This window comes from Saccopteryx leptura, chromosome 3, assembly GCF_036850995.1.
Source record: "Saccopteryx leptura isolate mSacLep1 chromosome 3, mSacLep1_pri_phased_curated, whole genome shotgun sequence".
Taxonomy (NCBI): domain Eukaryota; kingdom Metazoa; phylum Chordata; class Mammalia; order Chiroptera; family Emballonuridae; genus Saccopteryx; species Saccopteryx leptura.
Window position 1 is genome coordinate 72,691,528 of NC_089505.1, and position 23,243 is coordinate 72,714,770.

Below are 23,243 nucleotides of genomic sequence, written 5' to 3' on the forward strand. Positions count from 1 at the left end.
ATGTATTTCAGTTAGCACAATACTCTCTAGTAACTTTATCTGTGTCTGTGTAATATTCCCCGTACCTATGTACCAAATTATTTTTATTCAATCATCTCTCGATGGGCACTTAGGATGCTAATGTTTTGGAATTCTTATGATAAATACTTACAGATAGAATTGCTAGATCATTAGGAAGTTCTATTTTTAATTTTTTTTTAATTTCTTCTTTATTAATTTTTAGAGAGGAGAGAGAGTGAGAGAGAGAGAGAAAGAGAGAGAGAGAAGGTGGAGGGAGGAGCAGGAAGCATCAACTCCCATATGTGCCTTGACCAGGCAAGACCAGGGTTTTGAACCAGCTACCTCAGCGTTCCAGGTCGACGCTTTATCCACTGCGCCACCACAGGTCAGGCTATTTTTAATTTTTTTGAGGAACCTCTTACAAAGGCAAGACTCAGTTTTCCTCCTTTTGTGAAGGGAGACATCCAGTTCTTCTCTACTGAGGTTTCTTCCCTCTGTGTCCCCTTCACTGTCACATGGCTACCACACTCACACAGACTATGAGACTTCTGCCACTCTGGTCAGCAAATGTGTTGAGTTCTTTTCCCTTCCAAGCAAGTCTCTGGGACACCAGCTGGTTGTCCTAAAATTTAAAGCAATTCTTCTGACACTCTCACACAGAAGACAGCATGAAATCCCACAGGTTAAGGATTCAGGCTACAGGCTGCCCGTTCTGCCTACAGCACACATGAGCAAACCTGTGCCTGGCAGTATTGTTAGAAACTTCTAGGTATTTATTTATTTTTCTTTTTGTGACAGAGACAGAGAGAGGAGAGACAGACAGGAAGGGAGAGAGATGAAAAGCATCAATTCTTCATTTCGGCTCCTTAGTTGTTCATTGATTGCTTCTCATATGTGCCTTGACTGTAGTGCTACAGCAGAGCGAGTGACCCCTTGCTCAAGCCAGTAACCTTAGGTTAGGCCAGCGACTTTGGGATTCAGGCCAGCAACTTTGGGCTTAGGCCAGTGACCATAGCATCATGTCTATGATACCACACTTAAGCTGCAACCTCACGCTCAAGCTGGTGAGCCCAAGCTTACGCTGGCGACCTCAGGGTTTTGAACCTGGGTCCTCTGTGTTCCAGTTTGATGTTCTATCCACTGTGCCACCACCAGGTCAGGCCTAACATTGTATTAAAACAGACAAACAGGCCCTGGCCGGTTAGCTCAGCGGTAGAGCGTTGGCCTGGCGTGCAGGAGTCCCGGGTTCGATTCTCGGTTAGGGCACACAGGAGAAGCGCCCATCTGCTTCTCCACCCCTCCCCTTCTCCTTCCTCTCTGTCTCCCCCCCCCCCCCCCCGCAGCCCAGGCTCCATTGGAGCAAAGATTGCCTGGGCGCTGAGGATGGCTCTGTGGCCTCTGCCTCAGGCGCTAGAATGGCTCTGGATGCAACCGAGTGACGCCCCAGAGGGGCAGAGCATCGCCCCCTGGTGGGCATGCCGGGTGGATCCCGGTCAGGCACATGCAGGAGTCTGACTGCCTCCCCGTTTCCAGCTTCGGAAAAATGAAAAAGAAAAAAAAATAAAACAAACAAACAAAAAAACAGACAAACAGGCCTGACCTGCAGTAGTGCAGTGGATAAAGTGTCGACGTCGGAATGCTGAGGTTGCCGGTTCAAAACTCTGGGCTTGCCTGGTCAAGGCACATATAGGAGTTGATGCTTCCAGCTCCTTTCCCCTTCTCTCTCTCTAAAAATGGATAAGTAAAATCTTTTAAAAAGTAACAAAAAATAAAACAAACAAACAAACAAGTGGCACTTGTCATTTAGCTCAGTTGGTTAATACAGTGTCTCCACGTGCCAAGTTTGCAGGTTACAGTGCCACTCAGGGAACATAGAAGAGTCAACCAATGAATACATAAATAGGTGAAATAAGAAATTGATGGTTCGGCCTGACCTGTGGTGGCGCAGTGGATAAAGCGTCGACCTGGAAATGCTGAGGTTGCCGGTTCGAAACCCTGGGCTTGCCTGGTCAAGGCACATATGGGAGTTGATGCTTCCAGCTCCTCCCCCCTTCTCTCTCTCTGTCTCTCTCTCCCTCTCTGTCTCTCTCCTCTCTAAAAATGAATTTAAAAAAAATTAAAAAAAATAAATAAATAAAATTAAAAAAAAAAAAAAAAAAGAAATTGATGGTTCACTCTTTCTCACTCTCCCTTTTTTCCCTAAAATTAATCAAAGGAAAAAGTAAAGTTCAGGAAACAAATGCATGGAATGATTTGATAAAAGGATTGAATTAAGCTTCTGTTACATCAGGGTAAACCATGAAGATTAAAAATGACAATACATATAAGAGTAATCAAGTTGCCTGACCAGGTGGTGGTGCAATGGATAGAGCTTCGGACCAGGATGTGGAGGACCCAGGTTTAAGACCTCGAAAGCGCCGGCTTGAGCGCAGGTTTACCAACTTGAGCGCAGGGTCACTGGCTTGAGCCCAAGGTCAGTGGCTTGAGCAAGGGGTCACTAGCACAGCTAGGGCCTTCTAGTTAAGGCACATATGAGAAAGCACTCAATGAAAAACTAAAGTGAGGCAACTACAAATTGATGCTTCTCATCTCCCTCACTACCTGTTTGTCCCTGTCTCTCTGTCTCTGTCTTAAATTATTTTTTAAAATATTGAAAGAAATCATTTAAATTTTAGGAATAATGGCCTAGGTTGGTTCGGTCAATGGAGAGTGTCGGAGCACAGTATGGATGTCCATTATTTGAGGTCTGGGCACACAAGAGAAGCGACCATCTGCTTCTCTCTTCTTTCTTCTCTCACTTCTTTTTTTCCTAAAGGAAAATTTATTTTAAAAATGCCTGGGTGCAGGTGGCTGAGACCAGCAAAGGGTGTCAGTCCCCCATTCTCTCATTTCTATCCTTCTTCCTTTCCCTCAGCCAGTGCCTTGATTGGTTCCAGCACCGCCCTGGCATCGAGGATAGCTACATTGGTCGGAGCCATCAGACTCTGGTGCTAAAAATAGCTCGGTTGATTCCAACAGCATCCTCAGAGAGGGATGCAGGGTGGGTCCCGGTCCACAGCGCATGCCTGAGTCTGTCTCTCTGTCTCCATTTCTCTCAAGAAAAAAAAATTTCTTAGTAATAATGATGTGGGTGTGTCATACCAATAAACGAGAAAAGACCATACCAGTGAGAGGAATTAGAGGAAAGCCCAAGCTCCGCCCCTGCACCCGCCCCTCGCCCGGCCGCTATCTGGGCACCAACCCACCTCTGGTCCCCGCCCCGCCCATTGCGGAAGCGCTCGGGCGGGCGGTCCCCACCGCCCACTCCTCCAAGGTTTTGAGTCGATGCGCACGCGCGCGGCTGCTTTCAGACCTTGAAGTGGCTGTGGAGTCGGTAAGGACACGGAGGTCTGGAGACGGTCTTCCCGGTTTAAACTCGCTCCTCCCCGTCCCCATTCCTGCACGCGGGGCGCCTGAGGGTCGTTGCGGACGCCGAGAGCCCCGCTCCCGAGCCCCCAGCGGTGAGTGCGGAGTCCCGGTGAGAGGCCCCGAGCCTGCCCGCTGCGCTGCCGGGTGGGGGCTCCGCGTCGGTTTCCGGGGAAACTGAGGCCGCCCCGCCCGTGTCCCCCCCCCCCCCCCGCCGTGGGGTGTGGGACCCCCCTCCCCTGCCGCCGGGTTTCCTGCCTCGGTCCCGAGAGGGCAGCTCCCCTTCCCCCGCGCTGTTTAAAGTCCCGGGAGACGGACAGTGTGCGCCCCTCCCCCCGCCCGGCCTCTCTTGGCCCGTAGGGCCCAGACTGCACCCCCCGGGGGCCTAGGGACCTGCGGACCCCCTCCTGAAACCCCAACCCATTTAATAAGAGGCCCGGGTCCAGGAAGAGCACTTATATTCCTTCTTTATTTCTTTTAAGTGAGAGGAGGGGAGATAGATCCTAGCTTGCGCCATCCACCCCGCCACCACCCTCTCCTGGGCCAGTGCTCCAATGCAGCTATTTTTAGCGTCTGAGGCTGTTGTGCTCGCTCAACTAGCTCTGCTCAGTGACAGCGCCTGGGGCAGAAACTTGAGCCAATCAGAGCCACTGGCTGGGGGAGGGGATGAGGGAGAGAATGCGGAGAGGGAGGAGAAGAGAAGTAGATTGTCACTACTCTCCTGTGCCCTGACCCAGATCCAACCTCAGACGTCCATACTCCTGGCCTGCACGCTATACGCTGTGCTAACCGGCCAGGGCCTGGAAGAGCACACTCTCCATGGGGAGGGGATCGGGGTAGGAACGCGGGGTCCCCAGAAGAGCCCCCGGCCCCGCGCAGGGAGGGCTGTGTGGGAGCGGTGACAGCGAAGGGGCCCCGGGGACGTGCAGAGCGGGGTTGGGAGGGGTCAGGGGACGGAGAGAGACACGGGAGGGGGAGGAGAGGTCAGTGAGGGGCCATGAAGAGACGGCCACGTGGAGGTGCGGGGGGGGGGGGGGGGGGGGGACGGGACCGCGACGGGGAGAGTGACAGTAACCGGAGGAAAGGAGCACGAGGAGAAGAAAGGGGGAAAATCCCGAGGAAAGGGAGGGGCCCGGAGAGAAGGGCTCAGGGAGGGGGGCTGGGGAGCAGAAGTGGGCGCGCAAGACGGGGCACTTCAGAAGGAGGGAGTGGCTCAGAGGAGGAGAGCTGGGGGGGCGACTAGGGACAGAAAGGGGGTTTAGGGATGAGGGAGCCGAGGGAGAAACAGCTCTGAGTCAGCCTGCGGGTAGGGGTGGCAGGAAAGAAGAACAGGGCAGCAGGAGACACAGGTATGCGAGAGACTCGCAGACGTCCTTGTAAATGGGATCAATCACAAAGTTTGAGATAGAGAAACGGAAGATGAAATATATTACACGAGTTTCAGTGAACAGGTGTAGGGACAGGAATAGAGAAAAGGAGAGAGAGAGCAGGGGAGGATAGAGGGAAACAGAAAAGGAGGATGGTGCACAGAAGCAGGGAGGGGATAGAAATATACATAGAGAACAATACAACAAAGGGCTACCTTGTCAACACGTGATGCTTTTTTTCTGTTTATAATTTTAAATTGAATTTATTGTGATGAACTTGGTTAATAAAATTATGTGTTAGCTTTTTCAAGGAGTATGAAAAGCATTGGGTCTTTGTTTCTTTCCACTGGATTTGCTTTTTTCATTAGATGTCTCACATTTAATGCATTTTTTAAAAACATTCTGAGACAAATTTAGTCTGTTGAATATCTGCTTTTTTGTAGTCATTAACTCCTGAAATAAGCATTGGTGATATTTGATAATGAGTTTTTAATAAACATTCTTTTCTAAATATGAGGTAGTCTCAACTCTTTAAAGCTTTTTTTTTTTTTGTATTTTTCTGAAGCTGGAAACGGGGAGAGACAGTCAGACTCCTGCATGCGCCCTACCAACCAGGATCCACCCGGCACGCCCACCAGGGGGCGATGCTCTGCCCCTCCGGGCCTTCTCTTCCTTGCGACCAGAACCACTCTAGCGCCTGGGGCAGAAGCCAAGAAGCCATCCCCAGCGCCTGGGCCACCTTTGCTCCAATGGAGCCGAGCTCGGCTGCGGGAGAGGAAGAGAGAGACAGAGAGGAAGGAGAGGGGGAGGGGTGGAGAAGCAGATGGGCGCCCCTCCTGGGTGCCTTGGCCAGGAATCGAACCCGGGACTTCTGCACGCCAGGCCGACGCTCTACCACTGAGCCAACCGGCCAGGGCAACTCTTTAAAGCTTTGACCATAGAAAACATTTCATTAAGAAAGATTTCGTATCATTTTCCCTTTAAATGTATTGGGTCTAGCCCTGGCCGGTTGGCTCAGCGGTAGAGCGTCGGCCTAGCGTGCGGAGGACCCGGGTTCGATTCCCGGCCAGGGCACATAGGAGAAGCGCCCATTTGCTTCTCCACTCCTCCGCCGCGCTTTCCTCTCTGTCTCTCTCTTCCCCTCCCGCAGCCAAGGCTCCATTGGAGCAAAGATGGCCCGGGCGCTGGGGATGGCTCTGTGGCCTCTGCCTCAGGCGCTAGAGTGGCTCTGGTCGCAACATGGCGACGCCCAGGATGGGCAGAGCATCGCCCCCTGGTGGGCAGAGCGTCGCCCCTGGTGGGCGTGCCGGGTGGATCCCGGTCGGGCGCATGCGGGAGTCTGTCTGACTGTCTCTCCCCGTTCCCAGCTTCAGAAAAATACAAAAAAAAGAAAAAAAAAAATGTATTGGGTCTAGTTTAATTTCTGAGCCCTGCATCCTTTCTACTGTGTATCATGTGTTGCAACAGCCATTAGTGCTTAATAACTGTTAGGCTATCTGAGAGTGCATTTGGTAAAAATGTCTATGATCTTAACAGTCAGGATCTAGTATCATGAATTCATCTAATGCAACTTTTTCTTTAATTTTGTGTAAATTATTGATTTAGTGACTGTGAGCCCCCAAGGAGCTTTTCTCAAGTCTCTCTTTCCACTCTGAAAATCCTGAAGGACCTGAAACTTGGTTCTCACAGAGCCTGTCTGGTCATTGTGCAAGTTGATGCACATATTTTCACAGCTAACATTTTTTTCCAGCCTAAAAACCTGTGTATACTCTTGTTTTTAAAATAATTCCTGTAGTTTTCTGGAGAAGAAGAAGGAATTCTGTCAAGGGAGCCAGTGTTAGAAGTTCAGCCCCAGTTTCTCACGGTACCTGGAGGTCTGAAGTCTGATCCCTGTCAGCCAGTGCTGCTGAAAACAGCTCTGAGGGAGCAATGCAGGCACCGCAGGGACTGAGATAAAGATGCCGTATCCTGGGCCCCACTGCAGACCTGCAAAACCAGAGCTTAGCGTGGAGCCCTCATCCCTGAGGGATCTGTATTTTTATTGGAGCTAACGGGTTCCCCACTTGTTTCAGATTAGAAAGCTTGAGGAATGTTGGCCCTTCCCCACAGTCTTGGAGAGCTGCTCTGCATGGAGCAGCATTGTTGTTTTACTGAGCGGCTCCAGGTGATTCCAAAGTGAGCCCAGGGATTTACAGGAAGGTTACTGGATGCATTTGTTTTACTTTGTTGTTTTGGGTTTTTTTACCTCTGTGTTTGTTTGTTGTTTTTTTTTTGAAAGAGAAGGTGGCTTGGCAGAAGTCAGTTCCATTTACTCCTGTACTCATTGATTGACCTTTGGTGGTTGCACCTGGTTGGCAATTTATCCACACAGCCACTTGGCCAGGGTCATGAAAGAAATTGTATATAGAAGTCATAGAGCTAGAAGAAGTAAACACAGGCAACATGTGTTTGTGGCATAAGAAGAGCCCTTGGATCTTAGGAGAGAGTCAGGCAAAGGTGAGTGGGGGGCACAGACATGCCCCAGAGAGGAGAGCGCCCGGGATGCATTAGTGAGAGTGGGGAGCAGGGATGGTCAGGGGAGGTGACAGGGTGTTGTGTTGGGTTTGGGCGTTCAGGAGAGCAGTGCCCGTTCTCATTGCTGTGGGAATGTGTGGACGTCTGAGGGAGGAGAGCACGTGAAAACAAGAAAGAAAAGTCGTCTAGTGTGGTCGTGATGTACGTTGAATAGGAATTCAATGTCTGAAAATTTACATGTTAGAATAAATGAGATGCCATCAGAAACTATTTTGGAAAATCACTTTCTAAAATATTATAATATTCTACCATGTCTACATCCTGAGCACAAACTGGATTGGAAATTGATTGAAAAATCTGTATCAAAACATCCATGGGTTGTTTGGTTTGTTTTTGTTTTTTTGTAATAAAAAGGTCTTTCTGTCTCTAAGCCAGTCACAGAGGAGGGCAGACCTTACAGTGTGGTTGGGAAGCTGCTGCAGTGGAAAGGGCTGTGAGAGGCCCAGGTGTATCCCTGTTGTCATAGAGGGACACTGGTCTCCAACACGTCCCGTGCTCCTGCGTCCTCTCGGGACTTTGCTTTTGCTCCAGTGACCTCTGTCATCACATTAGCAGTGGGGGCGCCTTGGTCTGATTCTTTAATTGCTTTGAAGACCTGGGAAAATATGCACATTGTATGCAAGCTTTCGTATTGTTTTAGTTTTGTTTTGTATAAAGAATGTATGAAGAAAATGGTTGACATCCTGGAATTTATTGCAGAAATCCCAGGTACATTGGTGATAGTTGTCATGTTTTCTGGTTTATAATTTCTATTTTTTTTATAGATTTTATTCATTTTAGACAGGAGGGGGGAGGGGGGAGAGAGAGATAAGGAGGTGGGGGAGGAGCAGTAAGCATCAACTTTCAAATGTGTCTTGATCAGGGAAGCCCAGGGTTTTGAACTGGCAACCTCAGTGTTCCATGTGAACGCTTTTTTTTTTTTTTTCCATGTGAACACTTTTATTCATTGTGCCACCACAGGTCAGGTTGGTTTATAACACCACAGGTCTAATCCTGGTTTATAATTTCCAACAAGTTTCTATTGCATTTAGTCTCAGTAAATTCATAACAGCACCATGCACCTCACCAAAGTCAGAAAATCTAATTTTTTTTTTTTACTTCAAAATGTCCTTTGACTTTGTGCGAAATAAAGGAATTTCTACTCTGTATTCCACAGTTGCTCTGTGTCAGAATACTAATTTACTGTATCTATTTACCTCATAGTTGCCTGACCTGTGGTGGCGCAGTGGGTAGAGTGTCGACCTGGAAATGTTGAGGTCGCTGGTTCGAAACCCTGGGCTTGCCTGGTCAAGGCACATATGGGAGTTGATGCTTCCAGCTCCTCCCCCCTTCTCTCTATCTCTCCTCTCTCTCTCTCTCCCTCTCCTCTCTAAAATGAATAAAAAAAAAAAAAATATTTACCTCATAGAGTCCTTTATTAAGGTACTGCTATAGGGGACCTTAGAGTGTTGCCCAGCAGGTAGGAAAGTGTCCACTGTTACCTGCTTTCGTCATCACTGTCACTCTGTAATCTCTCCTGTCCAGTCCAGAGCTGCCCGGGACTGTGTCCTATGTTTTCACTTTCTTCCTCCTTTCTTTCTTTTTTTTTTTTTAAAGACTTATTTATTCATTTTAGAGAGAAGGGAGGAGGAGCAGGAAGCATCAACTCTCACCTGTACCTTGACCAGGCAAGCCTGTGGTTTCAAACCAGCAACCTCAGTGTTCCAAGTTGACGTTTTATGCACTGCACCACCACAGGTCAGGCCTGCTTTTACTTTTTGATGATGTCTTTGTCATAGTTGTCTTTGGGATTCACAAGTACTGATACATGCTGAAAAGTTCTCCTTTGGTAAGAAGTGGGTTACAGAACTACTGGGCACTTCATATTTAGGAAAGAGTTTTGTTTTTCAGTTGAAGTTTACTTCAGTCCTTGGGGATTGCTCGGTTGGTTGTAGCACCGTTGTGGAGCATGGAGGTTGTTGGTGCCATCCCCAGTCAGGGCACATAGTGGGACAACTTGATGTTCTGTCTCTCTCTCTCTCCTTCCCTCTCTCAGATGAAAAAATGAAAGTTTACTTCTGGCAAAAGCAATGATTAGCTTTTTCTTTATTTTAGAATTAGATTTATTCATTTTAGAGAGGACAGAGGGATAGAATGGTGGGTGGCGGGGAGGAACGGGAAACATCAATTCTTGGTGTGGCTGTTATGTGCCTTAACCCGACAAGACCGCGATTTCTAATCTCCAACCCCAGCGTTCCAGGTTCAGGCTTTAGCCACTGCGCCACCACAAATGCGACAGGGTTTTTTCTGAGAGTGATTACAGCCTGCACATTTTCTGTAAGGAGAGCTGAAATATAGTAAAACTGTACTTTTCTGACCTGTGGTGACTCTGGATAAAGTGGCAACCTGGAACACTGAAGTCACTGGTTCAAAGCACCCAGGTTTTCTGGTCAAGATACATGAGAGAAACCGGTGAACAACTGGGTTGAAGCCATGTGATACTTGTCTAATGGGTGCACTTTAATAAATAAATACTTACATAGAAAAAAAATAAAATTATTCTTTAGACTTATTTTTGAACACTTTGCATTTTCTGTGAAGTTTTCTTGCTGTGTAGTGCATGTCCTTCTGCACGTTTGCTCTTTGTGGGGTACGCTCACACTTGGAATTTATGGTTATTTACAAGGTTTCCTTTTCAATACTACTTGTAAATGGTATTTAAGATTTTGGGGATGAATTTCCTGTTCGTGTTTTCCATTTTCTTTGACTTTTTTTTTTTTTAGATATTTTAAAATCATTTTTAGAAAGAGAAGAGAGAGCGAGAGAAGGTGGAGGAGCAGGAAGCATCAATTCCCATATGTGCCTTGACCAGGCGAGCCCAGGGTTTTGAACCAGCGACCTCAGCAAAGTCTTTTGTTTTTTTCTAATTTTCTAAAATTATTGAGTTTTAGAGAGTGTGAAGAAAAGGGAGACAGAGGGAGGCAGACAGGATCATTGATCTGTTTCTGTATGTGCCCTGACCAGGGGTTGTACCGGCAACCTCTGTGCTTCTGGACAATGCTCCAACCCCGGGATATTTGCCGTACAGAGTTGGTACCATACACAGTTCATACAAGATTATTTACTTTATTTCTTAGGCTGTACTTGGTATCCCATGACTGTAGTACATGCCAGTGTGTATTTCTCAGTGGCTTCACCTTTACCTGCCAATCCTTCAGCCCCCACCCCCCTCCGGCCATCATTAGTCTGTTCTCTGTGCCTGTGAGTGTGTTTCTGGTTTGTTGGCTGGTTTGGTATTATTCTCTAGATGCCACATATGAGTGAGATCATATGGTCTGTGTCTTTCTCTGACTATTTCACTTAGCAGAACACACTCTAGGTGCATCCTTGTGACAAATGGTACGATTTAGTTCTCTTTTTCGTGGCCATTTATTATTCATATTCTTGATTTTTTTTTTTTCTGTGACAGAGACAGAAGCTGGGACAGACAGACAGGAAGGGTGAGATGAGAAGCATCAATTCTTCATTGCGGCACCTTAGTTGTTCATTGACTGGGGACTACAGCAGAGCGAGCAACCCCTTACTCAAGCCAGTGACCTTGGGCTCAAGCCAGCGACCATGGGGTCATGTCTGTGATGCCACACTCAAGTCAGTGACCCCGTGCTCAAGTCAGCGACCTTGAGATTTTGAATCTGGGTCCTCTGTGTCCCAGTCTGATGCTCTATCCACTGAACTACCGCCTGGTCAGTCTGTTATTCATATTCTGCATTTTTTTTCTTTGTCTTAAAGAAGACCCTGCCTGACTTGTGTTGCTGCAGTGGATGAAGCATCGGCCTGGAACACTAAGGTCACCAGTTCAAAACCCTAGGTTTACCTGATCAAGGTATATATGAGAAACAACCACTATGACTTTATTTATTTTTTTGTGACACAGACAGAGACAGAGAGAAGGACAGACAGGAGAGGAGAGATATGAGAAGCATCAATTCTTTTTTTTCTTTTTTTTTTTTTTCTGAAGCTGGAAACGGGGAGGCAGTCAGACAGACTCCCTCATACGCCTGACCGGGATCCACCCAGCACGCCCACCAGGGGGCGATGCTCTGCCCCTCCGGGGCGTCACTCTGTCGCGACCAGAGCCACTCTAGCGCCTGGGGCAGAGGCCAAGGAGCCATCCCCAGCGCCCGGGCCATCTTTTTGCTCCAGGGGAGCCTCGGCTGCGGGAGGGGAAGAGAGAGACAGAGAGGAAGGGGGGTGGTGGAGAAGCAGATGGGCGCTTCTCCTGTGTGCCCTGGCCGGGAATCGAACCCAGGACTCCTGCATGCCAGGCCGACGCTCTACCACTGAGCCAACCAGCCAGGGCCAGCATCAATTCTTCATTGCAGCACAACTAAGTTCTTTGATTGCTTTCTCATATGTGCCTTGGCCAGGGAGCTACAGCAGAACAAGTGACCCCTTGCTCAAGCCAGACAAGCCTGCGCTCAATCTGGCGACCTTGGAGCCTTGAAGCTAGGTTCTCCACGTCCCAGTTCGATGCTCTTTCCATTGTGCCACCGCCTCGTCAGGCACAACCACTATGACTTGATTCTTCCTGTTCCTCTATCACCTCCTCTTTTTCTCTCTAAAGTCAATAAATAAAACCTTGAAAAAAAAAATTAAGTTCTGGCCTTTAGGCTCTGTCGTAGAGCATCGGCCCAGCATGTAAATGTTCCAGGGTTTTTTGGGGGGTTTTTTTTTGTATTTTTCTGAAGCTGGAAACGGGGAGAGACAGTCAGACAGACTCCCACATGCGCCCCACCCCACCAGGATCCACCCGGCACGCCCACCAGGGGCTATGCTCTGCCCACCAGGGGGCGATGGTCGTAGCTCTGTTGCTACCAGAGCCACTCTAGCGCCTGGGGCAGAGGCCAAGGAGCCATCCCCAGTGCCCAGGCCATCTTTGCTCCAATGGAGCCTTGGCTGTGGGAGGGGAAGAGAGAGACAGAGAGGAAGGAGAGGGGGAGGGGTGGAGAAGCAGATGGGTGCTTCTCCTGTGTGCCCTGGCCTGGAATCGAACCCGAGATTTCTGCACGCCAGGCCGACGCTCTACCACTGAGCCAACTGGACAGGGCAAATGTTCCAGGTTTGATTCCTGGTCAGGGCACACAGAAGGAGTGACCATCTACTTCTCTACCTTTCCCCTCCCCCTTCTTTCTGTCTCCATGTCTCTCTCCTGCAGCCGTGGCTTGATTGCTTCAAGCACATTGGCCTGGGCACTGAGGAAGTATCTCTGGAGCTCCACCCAGAGGCGGATTTAACAGCGGGTGCACTCGGTGCTCACCCTGGGCCCCGACTTCTGAAGGGTCCCACAAAACCTCAACTTTACACTTTTTTTTAATGACACCAAGTTATAAGGGGCTCAATATTTTCTTCTGCACTCGGAGCCTCAACTGACCTTAATCTGCCTCTGGCTCCACCTCAGGTGCTAAAAATAGCTCAGTTGCCAGTATGGCCCCAGATGGCCAGAGCATTGGCCCCAGTTGGGGGTTGCCGGGTGGATCCTGGTCAAGTCAGATGCGGAGTCTGTCTCTCTATCTCCCCTCCTCACTTGAGAATAGAGGAAAAAGATAATTAAATAAAAGAGACCCTATTAAGTTTCTTGTAATACTGGTTTAGTGATAGGTAAGTCCTTTAGCTTCTCTTTGTATGGGAAACTATCTGTTTTCTGCTTCTAAATGATTTCCTGGCTCAAGTAATTTTGGTTGTAGTTCTTTGCTTTTTTTCCCCCACAGAGAGAGAGAGAGAGAGACAGGAAGGGGGGAGGGGATAAAGAAGCATGAACTGGTAGTTGCGGGCTTTAGTTGTTCTTTGATTGCTTCTCATATGTACCTTGACAAGGTGGGCTCCAGCTCAGCCAGCGACCATGGGGTCCTATCTGTGATCCCGGGTGATGACCCTGTACTCAAGCCTGATGAGCACCCGCTCAAACTGACAACTTTTGGGTTTCAAACCTGAGTCCTCAGCATCCCCGGATGACACTCTATCCACTTGCCCACACCTGGTCAGGCTGCAGTTGTTTGCTTTTTATCTTCTTGAATATATTGTGCCAATCCCTTGTGGTCTCAAGTTTCTGTTGAAAAATCAGATGGCAGTTGTATGAGAGGCTTTTGTAGGTAGTTACTGCTTTTCTCTCTCTCTTTAATTGATATGTTTTGGAGAAAGAGAGGAAAGGATAGAGAGAAGAGGAGAGAGAGAGGAAGAGAGAAGATAGCATTCATTCATTGTTCCGCATATTTGTGCATTCATTGTCACTGCTCCTGTGGGCATTAACTGGGCATCCATCTGCGACCTTGGTGTTTCTGAACAGTGCTCCACCGGCCAGGGCTGAATTATTCTCTTGCTGCATTTAGGATCCTCTCTTTGTAACCTTTGCCATTTTAATTATTATGTTCATTGGAGAGGGCCTCTGTCAGTTGATCTGGATTGGGAGTCTGAGTTCCCTGGACTTTTTTGTATATATCCTTTACCAGGTCAGGGATGTTTTAATTTTACATTTTAATTTTAATTTTTTTATTATTTTGTTTTTAGCAAGAGAGACAGAGAAAGGAACAGACATAAAGGAAAAAGAGATGAAAAGCATTAATTCTTTATTGTGGCACCTTAGTTGGTCATTTGATTGCTTTCTCATATGTGCCTTGACCGGAGTGGGGTATGGGAATGGGCTGGGGGACTTCTGCCGAGCCAGAACCGTGCTCAAGCCAGCAACCATGGGGTTTTAAACCTGGGTCCTCAGGCTTCCAGGCCGAGGCTCTATCCACTGTACCACTGCCTGGTCAGGCTCCATTATTATATTTTTAAAACTGTTTTTACTTTCTGGCGTTCTCTTCTCATTTTGCACCCTAAGGATATGCATGATTTTCTGCTTGTAATTGTCCTACGGGCTCCTTATACTATTCAGTACTCATGTTTTTGGATTCTTGTTCTTTTTGCTGTCCTGATTGGGTGTTTTTATCCTCCTTGAATCTTGGTTTCATCTACTCTACTATAGATAGCTTGTAAAGAGTTTTCATTTTGCTTAGTGCATCCTTCATTTCTGACTGGTTCTTTTTCATGCTGTTGAGATTCTAAGTTCATTGAGCATCCTCATGACTAGTGTTTTGAACTCTACATTTAGTAGATTGCTTGTTTCCATTTCACTTAATTTTTTTTCCCCTGGAGTTTTATTCTGTTCTTTCGTTTGGGACTTGTTTCTTTCTATGCTCATGTTGTCAGCCTCCCGGTGTTTGTTCCAGTGTATTAGGAGGAGTGGCTCTATCTCCCAGGCTTGACCAAGTGGCCTAATGTAGTAGGTGTTCTGTCGAGTCCAGTGTCTCTTCAGTTACCCAATATGGGCACTTGTGCTGTGCCCCTTGTGTGGTCTGTGCACACCCTCCTCTTTTTTTATTATTAATTTTAATGGGGTAACATTGATAAATCAGGATACATATGTTCAAAGAAAACATCTCTAAGTTGACGTTTGATTATGCTGCATTCCCATCACCCAAAGTCCAGTTGTCTTCTATCACCTTCTAACTGGTTTTCTTTGTGCCCCTCCCCTTCTCCAACCCCCTTCCTCTCCTCCTCCCCCATAACCACCACACTCTTGTCCATGTCTCTGATTCTCATTTTTATGTCCCACCTATGTATGGAATCATATAGTTCTTAGTTTTTTCTGATTTACTTATTTCGCTCAGTGTAATGTTATCAAGGTCCATCCATGTTGTTATAAATGATCCGATGCACACCCTCCTCTTATGGATGGACTTTGCTTGCTATTGGCAGGTCACTGGGGAGGATGTACCTTCAGGCCATTGAGCTGAAAGCACTGTCTAGCTGTCACCACTGACCACTGTGGAGAGTCACCAGTGAAGGCGCCCACCCCACAGAGCAGGGATGAGGACAGCAGCGCTCTGGTGCCCGCTGAGTCAGCCCCTTGAGTGTGTGGCTTATAGAAGGGGTTGGTGGTGGTGCTTTGAGGTGCTCTGATGCTGTCCGCTGGAGGAGCTGCTCTGGGGGTTCCCGGGAGGTGCAGGCCAAGATCAGTCACCACCTGTGTTTTGCTGGGGACACCTGGCACGAGGCACCTAGTGAACTGAATGTGGCTGTCCACTGATACAGTCTCAGAGGAGCTGTCTTTGTCATGACAAGTTATTATTTTATACTCTTACAATAGTTGATGTCTGGCACTCATGATATTTTGATTATAATATGTCCTTCTGTTGACTTTTTCATATCCATGTTACTTAAAATTCATTGATGTGCTTGAAATTATCTCTTTCTATGTCCAAATGTTGGAATTTTAAACTATTAATTTTTCATGTAAGCTATTTACTTCTTTTTATTCTGGTTTTTATGGTGCCCAGTTAATGTACAAAGTGGCTGGTTTAATGGTGTCCCATGAGTTCTTTAGGCTGTCTTTACTTTTCCACATTTTTCTTGGATTCCCTGTATTAAATTTTATCTGAACTATTCAACTTTATGTATTCGTTTTTCAGCTTGGTCACATCTTTTGTTGATAATGCTACTGTATATTTTTACTGTAATATTGTGATTTTCAGCTTTCCTTTATTTTTGGTTTATTTTATACTTCCTTTGTTTATGCATTTATGTTTTGGTCATGCACAGTTATCCTGATATTATGTAGTTGTCAGTTTTGTCTTCTTTTCCATTTTAAGATGAATATTTTAAATTATTTTTCAGATAATTAATGTGTTTTTAGTAACAGTGCCACAGTCTGGAGATTTGTTTTGTTCTTCAGATTGGTCTGTTTTCCCGTTTCTCTGTTTGTCTTCATGTCGAGTCGAGGTTTGAAATTGTAAATACCTAGGCCCTATGAACTTGCTTTTTATAGGAGAAAACAAGTAACAGTCAGATATGGGAGTAATTCTAATTTCTGTTATAATTTTATGTATAAATTGAGGATTGGCCTTGCCGTGTTGCTCAGTTGGTTAGAGCAGTCCTGCCACCCCACGGTTATGGGTTTGTTCTCCGCTCGGGGCACATACAAGAATCAGCTAAAGGGCCTGACCAGGTGGTGGCGCAGTGGATAGAGTGTCGGACTGGGATGCGGAAGGACCCAGGTTCGAGACCCCAAGGTCGCCAGCTTGAGCGGGGGCTCATCTGGCTTGAGCAAAGAGCTCACCAGCTTAGACCCAAGGTCGCTGGCTCCAGCAGGGGGTTACTCGGTCTGCTGAAGGCCCGCGGTCAAGGCACATGTGAGAAAGCAATCAATGAACAACTAAGAAGTCGCAACGCGCAACGAGAAACTGATGATTGATGCTTCTCATCTCTCTCCATTCCTGTCTGTCTGTCCCTGTCTATCTCTGCCTCTGTAAAAAAAAAAAAAAAAAGAAGCAGCTAAAGGATGCATAACTCAGTGGAACAACTAATCTTTGTTTTCTCTCTTGCATTCTGTCTCTTTCTCTCCCTACCTCACTCTCTCTAAAATCAGGAAATAAAAACTAAAAAATACTTTCGTGTGCATGTGTACTTTCAGATCTTTTCTGTCTTTTTCTTAGAGCCTGTGGTATCTTTATCCATATTTGTCTTTACTACGGCAGTCTCTGTGGTGTTGGAACACTTAAGCACCTCGTGACCTCTGTACCCGCTACAATGCATCCACCCTGTGCTGCCGTGTGAGCACTGTGTCAGGCTAAACAGCGAGATCACTGAACACACATTCCCTCATCTCGTCATCTCTGTCTCCTGAAATGAACCTGGGAGTCAGGCTTTTCTTTTTTTTTTTTTTTTCATTTTTCTGAAGCTGGAAACAGGGAGAGACAGTCAGACAGACTCCCGCATGCGCCCGACAGGGATCCACCCGGCACACCCACCAGGGGCGGTGCTCTGCCCCCCAGGGGGCGATGCTCTGCCCATCCTGGGCGTCGCCATATTGCGACCAGAGCCACTCTAGCGCCTGAGGCAGAGGCCACAGAGCCATGCCCAGCACCCGGGCCATCTTTGCTCCAGTGGAGCCTTGGCTGCAGGAGGGGAAGAGAGAGACAGAGAGGAAAGCGCGGCGGAGGGGTGGAGAAGCAAATGGGCGCTTCTCCTATGTGCCCTGGCCGGGAATCGAACCCGGGTCCTCCGCACGCTAGGCCGACGCTCTACCGCTGAGCCAACCGGCCAGGGCAGGCTTTTCTTATAATAATATTACCACTGTGGGCCAGGGTGTTTGAGCAGGCATTGTGGGCAAATGTTAACATTTTTTGTCTCTCTGATATGACTTTCCTTATTGTTACCTTTTGTAGGCTTGTTTGGAACTCAACTTACTTTTAGACTCCTCAGAAATGTAATTGGGTCAGTTCCTTCTGGTAAAATGATTAACCTGAGTGTCATACTGTGAAAATTATTTTGTCTGTTTCAGCCATGTCATCTGAAGACAACCAGACCTTATTTGAAAAGCCAGAAATAGAAGATTTATCATCTAAAATAATGATGGTAAGCTATGGAAAGTGTAGCTTTGGTAATGTACACTTAATGAAAGCCTTGGTGTTTTGGGAAGACTTATAAGAAAGGATGTTAATGTGAACAGAACTTCCTGACTTGTGGTGGTGCAGTGGAGAAAGTGTTGACTTGAAATGTGGAGGTCGCCAGTTCAAAACCCTGGGCTTGCCTGGTCAAAGCACGTATGGGAGTTGATGCTTCCTGTTCCTCTACCTCTTCTCTCTTTCTCTTCTTGAAAAAAAAACAACCAAAAAACAAACCTGAATAAAGTCTAAAAAAAAATATGAACAGAACCAACCTAGTGCAGTTACTCATTAAAATCTGTGTTACTTAAAGAGGTCAGTCAAAGGCATTACAGGTATGGGGAAACTCGCTTGACATCAGTTTAATTTGTAGATCAGTCTCTTTCTTTTGTTTGTTTATTTATTCATTTTTTAATGTTCTATATTGTTGGAAAGGAAATTGGGAAAAGTGAACTCTTAAAATCCATTGTTTGAATAGTCATTTTAATTGTTAAAATGTTGATGGGACCTTGGCTGTGTTGCTGAGTTGGTTAGAGGATTGTTCCAACACAAGAATATTGGTTTGACCCCAATCAGGGCACCTAAAAGAATCAACCAATAAATGCATATATATATATAAGAACAAATTGATATTTCACTGTCTTTTAAAATTATTTTTAAAGAAAACATTTAGAATGGAATTAAATTTTCAATCATTTTTTTAAAATTTAGAGATTTTATATTGCACATAAAGGTTTGTTCCTTTTGTTTTTCCTTTTTTTTTTTTTTAGAGACAGGAGGTAGAGTGAAGGGACGAGCGAGATGAGAAATACCAACTGATAGTTGCGTTACTTTAGTTGTTTATTGTTTCTCACATGTGCCTTGACCTGGGGCCTCAAGCCAGCATCCTTGATCGTCAGCCAGCTACCTTTTGGGTTCAAGCCAGTGATGTTGCGATCATGTTGATGATCCCACTCTTAAGTCACTGGCCCCACACTCAAGCTGACGAGCCCATACTTGAAGCCAGTGACCTCGGGGTTTTGAACCAGGGCCCTCAGCGCCCCAGGTCAACATGCTATACACTGTGTTAGCACCGGTCAGGATAGTACGTACAAAGTTTAAATGTGATCGATTGACTTGTCAATTCCTATAACAGGGCATCATTATTCTTCCACCAAAAAATGTTTTCTTTTATTCCAATGTCCAAAGTTTCATAAACGTGGGAGCATTTTTTTATACAGCCATCATGGTTTACTAGGTACCACAGAGTAGTTACAGAGAATAACTGTACATGTTTAATGGATTTTATCTGTCACATATCCTGACCTGTGGTGGTGCAGCAGATAAAGCGTTGACTTAGAACACTGAGGTCACTGGTTCAAAACCCTGGGCTTGCCTGGTCAAGGCATTCATGACAAGCGAGCAATGAACAACTAAGTGAAATAACCTTGTGTTGATACTTCTTGCCACCCCCTCCTCTCTCTGTAAAATTAATAAATCTAAAAAAGAACACACAAATTCATCTGTCACTGAAAACCTTTCTATCTTCAATGTCTAACAGAGTACAGATAATGGAGACAGAGATTATCAGTGGAAAAAACATTGGGAAAACTTTAACCAAGAGTCCTATCCTAATGAAGATCAGAGAACTGAGCTTCCAGAAGACCGTGATAGAGATGGAAAAGATTTTGATCAAGTGTCAAATCAGACTGTTCATCATGATATGCATATTGTGGAGGAGACAAAGAAACAAGGTAAATGTGTCAAATATTTTAAGTCATCTTTAAATCATACTGAACAAGAGAACGTTCATACTGGCAAGGAAGCTTACAAATGTAATACGGGTGGGAGAACCTTCAGTCAGATATGTAATCTAGATTTAGGAAAATCCATTCTAGACAAAATCCTTACACCTGTAAAAAATGTGTTAATACATTTAGTTTGTTTTTCAGGTCTTAGTCAGCATCAGAAGAGTCACACTGAAGAGAAGCCTTACAAATGTAAAACGTGTGGGAAACAGTTTAAGTGGCCTTCAGGTCTTGTGGAACACGAGAAAATTCATACTGGGGAGAGACCTTACAAATGTGGAGAATGTGGCAAAGCCTTTTATTGCTCCTCAAAACTTGTTAAACATCAGGTCACTCATAGCGGAGAGAGAATTTACAGATGTAAGGAGTGTGGGAAAGGCTTTCCTTTTCAGTCATTCCTTACTGAACATGAAATGAGTCATTCTGGAGAGAGGCCTTACAAATGTGGAAAATGTGGCAAAACTTTTTATTACCGTTCGAGTCTCACGCAACATGAGAAAAATCATAGTGAAGAAAAGCCTTACATATGTCCAATATGTGGCAAAGCCTTTAAATGGCGTTCTGTTCTTACTGACCATGAGAATATTCATACTGGGAAGAAGCCTTACAAGTGTAGCGAGTGTGGCAAAGCATTTAAGCAGTCCTCAACATTTACTTTACATCGAAGAACTCACACTGGGGAGAAACCTTATAAATGTGGAGAATGTGGCAAAGCCTTTAATAGCTCCTCAAAACTTACTCAGCATCAGATCACTCATACTGTGGAGAAACGTTACAGTTGTAAGGAGTGTGGGAAGGCCTTTTCTTTGCGTTCATACCTTACTCAACATCAAATGACTCATTCTGGAGAGAAGCCTTACAAATGTGAAGAATATGACAAAACTTTTGATGACCGTTCAAGTCTTACACAAAATGAGAAAAGTCATACTGAAGAAAAGCCTTATATATGTCAAGTGTGTGGCAAAGCCTTTAAAAGGCGTTCATATCTTACTAAACATGAGAGAAGAATTCATACCGGGGAGAAACCTTTCCAATGCGTAGAGTGTGGGAAAGCTTTCTATGAGCAAACAGAACTGACTCATCATCACAGAGTTCACACTGGAGAGAAGCCTTATGAATGTGGAAAATGTGGCAAAGGCTTTAAAACCTCTTCACATTGTACCGTACACGAGAGAGTTCACAGTGGAGAGAGACCTTACAAATGTGGAGAATGTGGCAAAACCTTTAAATCTTCTTCCCATTGTACTGCGCATGAGAGAATCCACAGTGGAGAGAGACCTTACAAATGTGGAGTTTGTGGTAGAGCCTTTCTGCAGAACTCAAAACTTACTAAACATTACAGGATTCATACTGGAGAGAAGCCTTATAAATGTGGTGTATGTGCCAAAGCCTTCAGATGTTCCTCAAACCTTACTGACCATCAGAAAATTCATACTGGATATAATCCTTAGGAATGTACTCTTGATGCTACTACTGTGTTTTTATTCTGTGTGTGTGTGTGTGTGTTGAGTATGAAATCATAAGGTTGAACATTGCTTTTTTAAATCTCTGTGAGCTCTTGTATATTAGGTTGGTTTCACTTATAGCAACTTTTTCATGGAAGACTGAGGTCATTGCAGATCACAATGTCTGAAGAAAATCTAACTGGAGATGCTGTTTGTTGACTTAGAAATTTATTCTTTGTCATCCAGAAGGGCATCTTTATTATTTAGATTAACATGAGACAGAGGAATATTGTTAATTTTAAATACTTTTCTCAAATACTCTTTAAGGAAAATATGGTGGCAGATTATTAAAAATTCTGAAGTATCATCATAGTAGCCATAGATTGAAGTGATGAATGTTAGCTGATGTGCTTGAAATAAAAAAGTGATGAGGGGTATCTGAGAAAGTGTTGATAAGTCATCTCTAAATGTATAAAATTATTGTACTTTTATGTATTGGCTACTTAAATTGTTTGCCTCCATTCAATCAAAGAAACCGCAACTCTCAAATCTTTATATTAGAAGAACAAGAACAGTTCTTCTATGTTTGTAGTGTATATTTTTCACAAATATTTACAAAGTGTCATACTTTAGAGTATGTGTAAACTTAATATTGTTTTTATTAATAAACCTGAATGATTTTTAATGCGTTCACGTATATTTTTTTCAAGGTTGTAGGTAACAAGATAATTCTTTAGAAGTGCTCTGGCATTTCTTTGTTTTTATTTCAATGCTTATTTTATTGATTTTAGAGAGGAAGGGAGAGTAGGAGAGACCCGCTGCTTCATGATGTCGCTTCCCTGGGCTTTGTTTTGCGGAGCGAGCCCCCTGACCGGCCCCTGCCCTCTCCCAGGAGTGCATGCACACGGACTCACAGCTAATGTCTGCTTCTCACGTTAGTCTTTGGCAGCCCCTGGGGGCCACTGTCTCCCTTGCACCTCACTGGGGTTCACTATATGTGGGATTTAGATAAGCTCTCAACATAGCTTGGGGAAGTCTTACTCTGTTTGGTTCATTCTGAGCAATATAAACTTTGAGAACCAGAAAGGACTGGGCAGATAGACAGTAATCAAGTCACGTGTCCCGGGTCCTGCTACTCTGCTGATAGGCTGCGGCCTCCGGGAACAGACTACAGACCTGTGCTGTGCCTCCAGGGCTTGTGAGTTATAAAGTCTGCTTTCATTTGTCTTTTTTTGTCTTGTTTTTGAGAGAGGCAGGAGAGACAGAGACAGGAACGTCAAGCTGCTCCCGAATGTGCCCTGACCTTACAGAACCAGCCACTTCAGCGCTCCGGAAGGACATTAACCAACCGAAGTCTCCAGCCTCCAGCCGGGCCTTAATTTGTATTGATTTTTAGAGACATGGAGAGGGAGAGGGAAAAGGGAAGTATTTTTTCTTGCACTTAGTCGAGTATTTTTCTTTGAGACAGAGAGAGAGAGAGAGAGGCAGAGTGAGACCAAGTGTATTTGTTTAATTTCCTATTTCCCATTCCTCTCTGTTTCTTCATTGTTATTCTCAGTTACAGAAGCGTTGCCGCTGTTTTCTTTTGAAGGGTTGTGATCCCAGCATCTCGCTGCTCGCCCTCTTCCACTCCAGCTGTGCTAGCCCTTGCGGGCTCTGATCAGCAGCTGAAAATTTTTCTCGTGTTGCCTGGCCGGTAGTTGCAGAGTGGATAGAGCGTCAGCCTGGAACGCTGATCGCCAGCTTGAAACCCTGGGCTTGCCCGGTCAGGGCACACACTACAAGCAAGCAATGAACAGCTGAGGTGTGGGGCAACTGTGAGTTGATACTTCTCTCTCCCTGCCCCCTGCCCCGTATAATCAGTAATTAAAATCTTTAAAACGATTTTATTTTCTCATGCAATGATACTTCAGAATTTGGAGAATATTTTGCAGTCTATTTTTCACAAAGTATGTATCCCACAACTTTTGTGGGGTTTGTTTGTTTGTATTTTTCCGAAGCCAGAAACGGGGAGGCAGTCAGACAGACTCCAGCACGCGCCTGACCGGGATCCACCCGGCACGCCCACCAGGGGGGGATGCTCTGCCCCTCCCGGGCGTTGCTCTGTTGCAGTCAGCGCCATTCTAGCGCCTGAGGCAGAGGCCACAGAGCCATCCTCAGCTCGGGGCAAACTGCTCCAGTGGAGCCTTGGCTGCGGGAGGG

General features: G+C 45.7%; 1 protein-coding gene across 1 annotated transcript; it reads left to right on the plus strand.

Moving 5' to 3' along the window:
* The first annotated feature begins 3,339 nt into the window (after positions 1 to 3,339).
* Positions 3,340 to 21,728, plus strand: LOC136399260 (zinc finger protein 345-like). The gene is made up of 4 exons (XM_066374292.1): positions 3,340 to 3,500; positions 17,707 to 17,780; positions 19,350 to 19,542; positions 19,729 to 21,728. The coding sequence occupies exons 2-4, from the start codon at positions 17,709 to 17,711 to the stop codon at positions 21,045 to 21,047; spliced, it is 1,584 nt and encodes a 527-aa protein (XP_066230389.1). The 5' UTR covers positions 3,340 to 3,500; positions 17,707 to 17,708; the 3' UTR covers positions 21,048 to 21,728.
* Positions 21,729 to 23,243: the final 1,515 nt, after the last annotated feature.

What these genes read in the sequence shown, in the direction of transcription:
- LOC136399260 (XM_066374292.1), top strand. Translation starts at nt 17,709, where the DNA reads ATGTCATCTGAAGACAACCAGACCTTATTTGAAAAGCCAGAAATAGAA. An exon ending in TATCATCTAAAATAATGATG is followed by an intron (nt 17,781 to 19,349) that starts GTAAGCTATGGA and finishes AATGTCTAACAG; the next exon opens with AGTACAGATAATGGAGACAG. An exon ending in GGAGGAGACAAAGAAACAAG is followed by an intron (nt 19,543 to 19,728) that starts GTAAATGTGTCA and finishes TAATACATTTAG; the next exon opens with TTTGTTTTTCAGGTCTTAGT.